At 36.1% G+C, this 9,705-nt stretch overlaps 3 protein-coding genes across 4 annotated transcripts; 1 reads left to right on the plus strand and 2 right to left on the minus strand.

Moving 5' to 3' along the window:
- LOC145161255 (CASP-like protein 5B1) lies at window positions 1-1,589 on the plus strand. Its single transcript, XM_079080755.1, has 3 exons — window positions 1-394; window positions 992-1,124; window positions 1,247-1,589. The coding sequence occupies exons 1-3, from the start codon at window positions 264-266 to the stop codon at window positions 1,445-1,447; spliced, it is 465 nt and encodes a 154-aa protein (XP_078936881.1). The 5' UTR covers window positions 1-263; the 3' UTR covers window positions 1,448-1,589.
- Window positions 1,590-1,650: 61 nt separating this feature from the next.
- On the minus strand, window positions 1,651-4,894 carry LOC145161254 (uncharacterized). The gene is made up of 2 exons (XM_079080754.1): window positions 2,250-4,894; window positions 1,651-2,151 (listed from the first exon to the last, which is right to left on the minus strand). The coding sequence occupies exons 1-2, from the start codon at window positions 4,861-4,863 to the stop codon at window positions 1,778-1,780; spliced, it is 2,988 nt and encodes a 995-aa protein (XP_078936880.1). The 5' UTR covers window positions 4,864-4,894; the 3' UTR covers window positions 1,651-1,777.
- Window positions 4,895-5,781: 887 nt separating this feature from the next.
- On the minus strand, window positions 5,782-9,246 carry EMB2453 (Tetratricopeptide repeat (TPR)-like superfamily protein). Of its 2 annotated transcripts, XR_013738413.1 has the most exons (4): window positions 9,120-9,246; window positions 8,132-8,647; window positions 6,840-8,055; window positions 5,782-6,108 (listed from the first exon to the last, which is right to left on the minus strand). XR_013738413.1 is itself a non-coding variant. In XM_079080756.1 (3 exons), exons 2-3 carry the CDS (start codon window positions 8,492-8,494, stop codon window positions 6,913-6,915), a joined length of 1,506 nt encoding a protein of 501 aa, XP_078936882.1. In that variant the 5' UTR covers window positions 8,495-8,647; window positions 9,120-9,246; the 3' UTR covers window positions 6,555-6,912. The 2 variants fall into 2 exon arrangements, 1 of the variants encoding a protein (XP_078936882.1); XM_079080756.1 differs by lacking the exon at window positions 5,782-6,108 and having other exon boundaries at window positions 6,555-8,055.
- Window positions 9,247-9,705: the final 459 nt, after the last annotated feature.

Raw genomic sequence — 9,705 nt, forward strand, 5'->3', positions numbered from 1 at the left:
CAGCTGCTTGTGTATTATAATCGTTTCCCTCATCTTCAACTTTAATTAGAACCAAAAGGAGGAGGAGGCAACATCAAGTGCTTCGCATATTCTTAGTAAAGATGGCGACAGATTGTGGGTCTACCTGACTTTACATTTAGGGAATGTTCTTACAATCCACAATTTCCACAAACCCCCAAAATACCTATCATCCATCCATGTAGCCAGATACAATTTGTAGTTTTCGTTTTCGTTTTCGCCGATCAAAACACAGAGTGAAAGAGATGAAATCGTTGTTTGGGAGTCCAGGGAAACCCAGTGGGCTTGCGTTGAGGCTGTGCCAGTGCTTATTTGCTGCTGCTTCTCTTGCTGTCATGTCGTCTGCTTCTGGCTTCTCTACCGCTACTTCCTTCTGGTCTCACTCCCTCTCTCTCAGACACACACACACACACACATCACATCACAAATTTATTGATATGCTGTTCTTAATTGGAGTATAACTGTGTTCGAAATTTGGGCTTCTCATCTTGGTTATTGTTTCTGTTTCAATTGGGATTTCAATCTTGCTTTGTATGTAGCTGTGATAACTGATAAGATATGTAGTTGGATAAGTTTCCTGATAACATCAAGAAATGGTGGGGTTCAGTAATGATTGGATTTAAGTGTTAGTGATTATATTAGTTTAAGTGTGGTGGATTGTTGGTTTGACATATTGGACCTTGTTCACCTCTGGAAATAAATCATCAACAATCGATTTTAGCATGCAAAAATCGACTCAATGTGAAGGAAATAATGAACAATAGGTGCGCAGTCTTCATCTATAACTGACATTAGCTTTCTTGTTTTGCAATCTTGGAGCCTTTTCATGAAGTTTTGGAGTTCTTTGATTTGTGTACATTGATCCTTTTAAGTCAAATGAACATGCATGCCTAATAGCAATGTTTGCTTGTATGTATGTATCTGTCTAAAATGCAAAAGCTCTAACTTTTTAGTTCATCTTTATCAATTTCAGCTATCTAATTGCAGCAATGGGATTACAAGTGGCATGGAGTTTTGGACTTGCGTGTCTTGATATTCATGCTCTTAGATTAAACAAAGATCTCCACAATCATATCTTATTGAGCTTTCTTCTGGTTGGTGACTGGGTTAGTAATTAATTCCATTTTTCAACCTTCCAACACCATCATAATAATTAATTAGTATGATCACAACTGAAAATTCATAGGATGACATATAGTTTTGTAATAACAAAACATGACTCACACAGGTGACAGTGATTCTATCACTTGCAGCTGCTAGCTCATCAGCTGGAGTGATGATTCTGTTCATGAAAGACACTGATATCTGCAGATTACAGCCTTCACTCTCATGTTATACGTTCCAAATCTCCATAGCTTTGGCTTTCATTGCATGGTTTCTTCTTGCCATTTCTTCATATGTTGTGTTATGGTTGTTGGCCACTGTTTGATTCCTGTATATATATATATATATAAAAAAACGTTCTTGTTTACTGTAAATTTGAGTTGTTGCACTATGAGAACTGATGTGAGCAAGTTTTGTATACTTGGCCTTGTTTAGCTTTAATTTAACTTCAACATCTCTTCTTAAAAGTTGTACGATGTTAAATTTTTTACAAGATGTCTTGTTTATCTACTCAATTTGTGCTTTGACTTGACATTTTATTCAAAATTCCATATATTTCACATTTTAATCCATAAAAACACAATATTTATCAAACACTTCAATACAATACTACTATCTTCCAATCAACACTTCAAATAGGGACTAACATGCCACCTCAAATATGTTGAAGTTTTTCCAGAATACGCTGCAACTCATGAACAACATTTTCGATATCCATCCTTCGTGGTGGAGAATCAACAGAGCATGATACCCCAATCTTGATGGTTGAAGCCAAGCAATCCTCTATCTTGTTTGCATATGCTAAAGTATGTTGTGTAGCAATAGCATCCTCTTGAAGAATATCTAAAAGGCCATCATCAATAACATCAGTTACATGGTCTGGCAAGGCCATGTCAGCAAACTTATGAAGGTTGAGATCTTCATTAAAGATGTCATCTGTTGGCCTTTTCCCTGTCATCACCTCCAATAATAGTATTCCAAAACTGTAGACATCCCCACTACTTGTCATCTCACTCCCAACACCATACTCTGCAACTTATAAACAGTTACTTTAGGAAGAAAAAAAAAAGGTAACTAATAATACTATAAATAAGTATTACAATATTGGAATACATGACTTTTTTTACCTGGTGGTGCATACCCAATTGTTCCTCTGATTCCACTTGTGCTGTTGTGGTTTGAATTTGTTCCAAGAAATCGAGCTAAACCAAAGTCTCCAACATGGGCCACCATATCATCATCAAGTAGAATGTTGCTAGGCTTCAAATCACAATGAACAATGGTTGGTAGGCAGTGATTGTGAAGATAATCAAGTGCGGATGCGACATCGATGAGAATATTTATTCTTTGAAGAAGGTTCAGTTTAGTTGTAGTTACATTTGAATGCAACCAATCATGTAAACTCCCATTAGGCATGAACTCATATACCAAAGCTTTGAAGTCATTTCCTTTAAAGTCAATACTCGAACATGCCGTTATTATCTTCAACAGATTGCGGTGTCGGATACTCTTCCATGCTTCACATTCTGCTAGAAAGCTTGTGTGAGCACCTTTATTTTGAAGATGCACAACTTTGACTGCAACACATGTATCATCAAGGATTCCTTTGTAAACAGAGCTGACCCCACCCTCTCCAATCAGGTTGGTTTCAGAGAAACCATTTGTAGCCTTGAGAAGTTGATTGTATGATACTTTCATGAATCGTTGATTTGTGGACGATTGAGATGGTTGACCCTTGATCTTTTTAAACCATATGTACACAAAACATAATATGGCAAAAAGTGCAGATGCTGTGAGAATGATTATTACGAACAAAGGAAATCTCCTTTTATGTTTATCATGCGTCTCATTGCATTTGGGTAACCCAAGCTCAGTCAAGCCACCACAAAGCCTGATATTCCCCAAAACTGAGAATGCAGTTGCATTGGCGAACACTCCTAGAACAGGTACTTCACCCTCGAAATCATTGAAGGATAGGTTTAGATATTGTAATGAGAAGCGTTCCAAGAATCGAGGAATTTGTCCTGATAAATTATTATGAGAAAGATCGAGTGTCTCAACTCCTCTCATGGAACTTAATGATGGTGGTAATGTTCCTTGAAATGAATTTCCTTTGAGAGACAGGAATACAAGACTAGTGCAACCACCAAGGCTACTAGGAATATGGCCTGACAAGTTGTTATCAGATAAGTCCAAAGAAGTCAACATCCTGAGGTCACCAACCTCTGTTGGAACAGATCCAAACAGGTTGTTTTGAGACAGATCTAATTCAATGGTTATAGATGGAATTTGAAGAAGTTGTTTAGGTATTTTGCCGCTGAGTTTATTGTTATAAAGGTTTAACTGAGTTAGCTGACGACAATTTCCAAGATTTGATGGGATATGTGACTCCAATCTGTTAGAACTTAAAAAGAGTATATTCAACAATGATAAGTTCCCGATGGCATCTGGAATTGGCCCTGAAAATTGGTTATCAAGGAGAGCAGCAACTTGCAGGTTTTGAAGCTTACCAATGGCGGAGGGAATTTTTCCCGTGAATTGGTTGTTTTCTAAAATTAAAACGGTCAAGCCGACTAGATTACCTATACTTGAAGGAAGGTTTCCCGAAAATTGATTTCCTCCTAACTGCAAAAAACTAAGTTGACGAGACAGATTACCAATTGACGTGGGCAGCACTCCTTGAAAGCTGGAGTTATAAAGATCCAAAATTACTAATCTGCTGCAGTTTTTCAAAGCATCGATGAACTTCATATCATCAGCTTCTCCAAATCCATACATGTTACTCCCTATGGTCACAGAATAGAGATTCTCTAGTCTTGAAAAGTCGATTTTCAACTTGCCACTAAAATTGTTATCGCTCATTTCAATAACTCTTAATTTGGAACAGTTAGATATGGAGGGTGGAAGAGGTCCGGTGAGTTGGTTATGGTGTAACTGAAGGGACTCAAGATGAGGGAGCATTGTACCTAAAGCTGAGGGAAGAACACCAATAAGCTGATTCTCAGCCAAGGAAACATTCGTTAGGAGTGAGAGGTTGTAAAGGGAATGAGGGATGGTTCCGGATAAGCTACAACCTTCAAGGTATAATGTTGTTAAGCTTTTCCAATGGCCTAACGTGTCTGGAATGCTCCCACCCAATGGATTTCTAGCTGCAGAGAAGATTTCCATGGATGTTAAATTCCCCAAGACAGCTGGGATTCCACCTGTTAACTTATTATCCTCAACTACAAGAAGTTTAAGCTTGGAGAGGAAACTCATCTCCTTGGGTATGCTTCCAACTAGCTGGTTATGATAGAGTCCAAGCTTTTCAATGTTAGAACAACGAGACAAGTTGGTTGGAATGAGTCCGTTGAATTTGTTACGGCCAAGAACGATAACACGTATCCTGGATAGACGACCCAGTTCACGAGGGATGCTTCCTTGAAAGCTGTTGTTGAAGAGAGAAAAGAAACCAAGGAAGCTCAGGTTTCCTACATGAGGAGACAACATGCCTTCTAGGCCTTGCGACTGGAGTACTAGAGCAGTGACTCTTCTGTGCCTTTTCCCACATGAAACACCATTCCAATCACAGAAATGAAAGGAAGTCGTGTTGCCCCATGAGCTTAGAGCTCCATATGGATCACTGGTGATCATCGATTTGAACGACAACAATGCCCCAAAATCGGTTTCATTATCACCTTTACAACCAGAAATCAGAAACATTACAAGACTAGAAGACAGGAAAGCAATGCAAAACTTCATTTTTGGAACTAAACTTGACTTGTGTGAATGAAGTAGTATATGGTATGGTATGAAATATTAATTTCTCATGTTCAATCCTTATAAAGAAAAAGGGATACCACACCACAAAGTCAAAGTCAAGTCCTCCCATTCCACCAAATATCTCTCTCATCATCACTTCTTGAAAATGTTGCAACTATTTGAGTTGGAAAATGCAAGCCTGTTGACAAGTAAACGCATATTTTCCACATTCATTTCACTCTACAATTCAAAATGCAATAACTTTTTCCAACTCCACTTCGGCTTTAGAAAATAACAACATGGTTTAACCGGTGTTAGGGTTTATTTAAGCACTTCAACAAACAATTCAAATGATTTTACACACATCTTCCTTAATAAATGAAGGTTTTTGCCACATGTCAATCTCTCATGAGTTTTGACACTTGTCATTTTATGGTATTTTTGAAATAAATATTATCTCATTTGTCAATTTTTGGTTTGTTTCAATTTTTATAATTAAAGTCATATACTTATTTATGTAAAATATTAAATATCATATATATATGATATTAAATTGCAATAAATATGTTTGTTCCTTATTTTAAAGTTGTATATTAAAAAATATTTTCTATTTACTACTTAATGTTTAATTTTTTTAAACCAACCCGTGTAATACACGGGTTTCACACCTAGTACTAATAATGTATATGAAAAACAAGAACACAATATTTACATGGTTCACACGATCCACGTTACGGGCAAACACGAGAGAAAGTTTTATGGTATCCTGAACCGGTGACTATACCATCAACCCTTTTTAAACTAAATTCCATTCTCTTCATCCTTTGGGTTGGGTTTTTTTTTTTTTTTTTTTTTTTTACTACTAAATTTCTATCCATAATCGCCGGCAATATAAATACTAAATACAAAATAGCTGCCTTTACAAACAATATAACCTGTAATTATAAAACCAAATCCTCAAATGAACACAGCACTGGAATGGAATGGATACCCAAAGTCTAAAGTTATCACATACTCTTATTAGTGGCTATCTGTGCCAGTGCCATGCACTCACTATCATGCCACCAAGAATTTACCAACAAAATACACTTGATTAACAAGTCAAGTCAACGGACCACAATAATTCTCAATCCATAACACTTGATTAAAATATGTAAATGTTCTCTTCTTCTGCTTCAACATTCTGTTCTCCTCTTCCTCATCGATCTTAGTCAGACCAGATAGATGGAAGCCAACAAAAAATACCTAAAAAAGAAAATTCATAAATCAAAATATATCGATTTCATGCTGAATATACAAAATATATAACAGTCCCCAGAACTTTAGCATTGAAACCAAAAAACTTCAAAATCAAATCCTTGCTAAGCCAAGGGAAGACAATACATAAAGTTTGACTTGCAGCTGCCATATTTCAAGTCAGTTATTTCTGTCGAGGGGCATTTATGTCTTTTAGCAGTCAAGTCAGTTATTACTGTCTTAAGCAGTAAAGTTGGTTACCAGAAGGTATAAGTAGTTTTTGTGGTCGGTCGGTAATTTTGTTCTACACCAAAAAATGCCATAAAACATTAACTATATTGTCAAGATGCATAAATCCCATCACATGTCATTTGACCATTTCACATGGATTCTTCAGCTGTGAGCATATTTTTTCTAAAAAAAGATGGTCAATGGTTTCTTTCTACATTTATACATTCACCAAGGCAAACAACTTTTTATGCATCATATTCTTTTAAAGAATTACACAAAGAGGAACTACTTATACTACGCGCTAACAACTTAACACAATTGACTTTCTTTGACTCACTTAAACACCCTACATTGCCAACATTGCATGAGTACACATGATACTCTACCATGCCCTCATAAAGGGTTTCTGTTTCAATTATCAGGACCTCATGATTTCCTAAACAGATTCAAACATGGTCATTCCCCTTGTTACAAGGGTTTCTGCAATTTGATTAAAACACCTTGATCACCTTTACTTGACTATGCTGCAGTTTCTTTGAAAACTTTTAGCAGAATCACCTTCCTCACTCTACACAAACTCATTTAACTCCCCATGTTGGATGTGGGACCCGTTGTTGCAGGTGCTGACCTATTAAATCTAACTTTAGAACCAATATACTCAGGTTTAGATTCACCTCTTGAAGACCCAAGCGCCCCTAAAGCATCTAGAAAGAATCTTTTATTTGGAACAATCCCATCTCTATCCATATGCTTCAATAGTTTTTGTAACAATTCCTTCATGTTAGATTTCGTGTAGGATTTATACAGAAGTTTATACGTTGAAGAATCTACAGGAATAACCCCACTATTAGAAGCACTCTCAAACAGCTTATCTGCTTCCAAAGGTAACCCATTCACACAGTAAACATTTAGCATTGCATTCAAACTCGAAACCTTCACTTGCTTTTCAGACTCTATCATCTTATCATATATTCCCCTTGCCTTTGAAACACAATCACAACATCCATACATCATAATCATGCATTCATAGGTAATGAAATTTGGGGCGTATCCCATATCTGTTATCTTCTCAAAAACCAATTCTGCTTTATCACGAAGCCGTGCTTTCCCGTAATTTGTTATCATTGAATTGAAAGTGGAAACAGTAGGTCTCTCTTTTGACCTCAACAAGCTTTTAAACACCTGTTCCATCTTTTCAAATTCTTGTTTTCTTCCATACGAATCAATCAACAGATTATAAGTAATGATGTCGGGTTTTATCTGATTACTTTTCATACGAGCAAGTACCCTTTCCATTTCGTTTATCATCCCGTTTTTCCCATAAGCATCCATCACACCATTGAATGTGAAAATATCGGGAGTGCAAATGCTTTCTTCAAGATCTTTAAACAAAGTTTCTACTTGAACAATGTTTTTTGCTTGAGCTGATGCTCTGAGAAGAATGTTGTATGTTACAATACTTGGTTTGCAGCGTTCTGTACCTTTCATTTTATCAAAGTATCCAAGAGCTTTAGATAAAGCCTTGGGTTTATCCTTGGAGTGAAGATGGGCTGTGATGAGTGAATTGTATACAGATGTATCGGGTCTGCACCCACTGTTTCGCATCTCTGAGAAGAGCCACATTGCCATTCGGGTTTGACCCTTTTTCCCCATTACTGATATTAGTTTTGAATATACTCCATTATCTGCTACATACCAACGCTGCTTTTGCATCCATCTAAACACCTAAGCTGATGAAATGTCAGAGAAATTGGAATTTGAATGAATTGGAACATGAAGGAAATTTCAAGAAGGGACTAACCTCAAGGCATTGAAGCCATTTTTCAGATTTGCCAAGCTCCTCGAACAGAAGGAAACAGTGTTCAGTCCTCACTAACTTGACATACTTGTTAAGTGTCGACAGCAACGACTTGTCATTGTTGGAATTTCTCAATAGCATTCGTACTAAATCATGAGCCTCTGTGTTTTCCACAGACTTGGAGTTTCTCTTGGGTCGAATTGTTGAACTGCAGATAACAGTGTATCTGGTATTGGTAGGTTTCAGTTTCTTATGAGGAAATTGATGACTGAATCTGTAATTTAGGGCTGAAATGTGAGTAAAGTTCATATGGGTTGTGGTACCCGAGTGGAAATGAAGAGACCCATTTAAGAGATTTGCAGACATTTCAAATGTTGGCCGGGAGTGTTAACAGATGATGATCTTGAAGAGAACTAAAAGTGTCCTATTCTGTTGATATGTCTGAATTAAGTACAACCCACGACTGCAGACATAAAACTTGCAGAAACCAAATTACTCTACTTAATTCTTCATCTCCACCTGCTTAAAGTGAGAAGAATCAGCATCCTGAACAACAATTTTAATAAAAGATATACGAAAATTATTACATTCTAATCCTGAATTGAATACAGAGGGTACTGGATCAAGACCTAGAGTTTCATCTAGTCCACCAGTGAAATAAAGAAATAACAACATAAAATGTTCAATGATGTTAATAAATAACTTAGCCTACTCATTCCGTTTCATCTCACACAATCTGATATTGGACAAAGAAATCGCTTTTAGTAAAATGGACATCTTATCGTGTAAAAAAGGGATTATCGCATGGAAATATAGAATGTTTTCAAATGACAACTTCAAACAAATCATTAATATACCACATCAGTTGAGAAAACCTAGGATAATCAATATCACAACTGTCGATTTGGTAAACATTGAACTCAATGATTTCGATTTCAACAGAGAGCAGGGAAAAAAAAGGACGAACGAAAGCAGAAATTGAAGAACGAACCTATATCTGTGGGGTGCTAGGTCTCCGGTCGGTGGTTTCACAGGGGCGACGGCATACGGTGGCGAGCAGGGGAGAGCTTGAGGAGCCGACGACGTGAGAAGATGGAGGTGACTGTGTGTTTGAGTCGCGTCGTATTTGTTAGAATAAGGTTTTTATTATCTAAAAAGGTATATCGTATATTATACGGGTTGATTAAAAATATTAAATATTAAAATTTAAATAATAAGTATTTTTTAAAATAAAATTTTAAAATAAAGAATAAAGAAACATATTAACTATAATTTATTATTATATTTATTACATTTAATACTTTACATGTATAAGTAAAAAACTATTATGTGACTTTTTAATTTTAAAAATTGAAAAAACTCATAAATTGACATGTGAATATTATTTGTTTAAAAAATCTCACAAAATGACAAGTGTCAAAATTAACGAGAAATTGACAAGTGGCAAAATTATTTTCATTTATTAGATATGATTCGGTGAAATAAGGATTTTTTTTATAGGGGAACCAACTTATAAAAATAATTTATTACGGTATGAAGCATTCATAATAGATGCTAAGAAATTCAAAGAGATAAAA

The sequence above is a fragment of the Lactuca virosa genome, chromosome 2 (genome assembly GCF_052849685.1).
Source record: "Lactuca virosa cultivar CGN04683 chromosome 2, Lactuca_virosa_CGN04683_v6, whole genome shotgun sequence".
Lineage (NCBI taxonomy): Eukaryota > Viridiplantae > Streptophyta > Magnoliopsida > Asterales > Asteraceae > Lactuca > Lactuca virosa.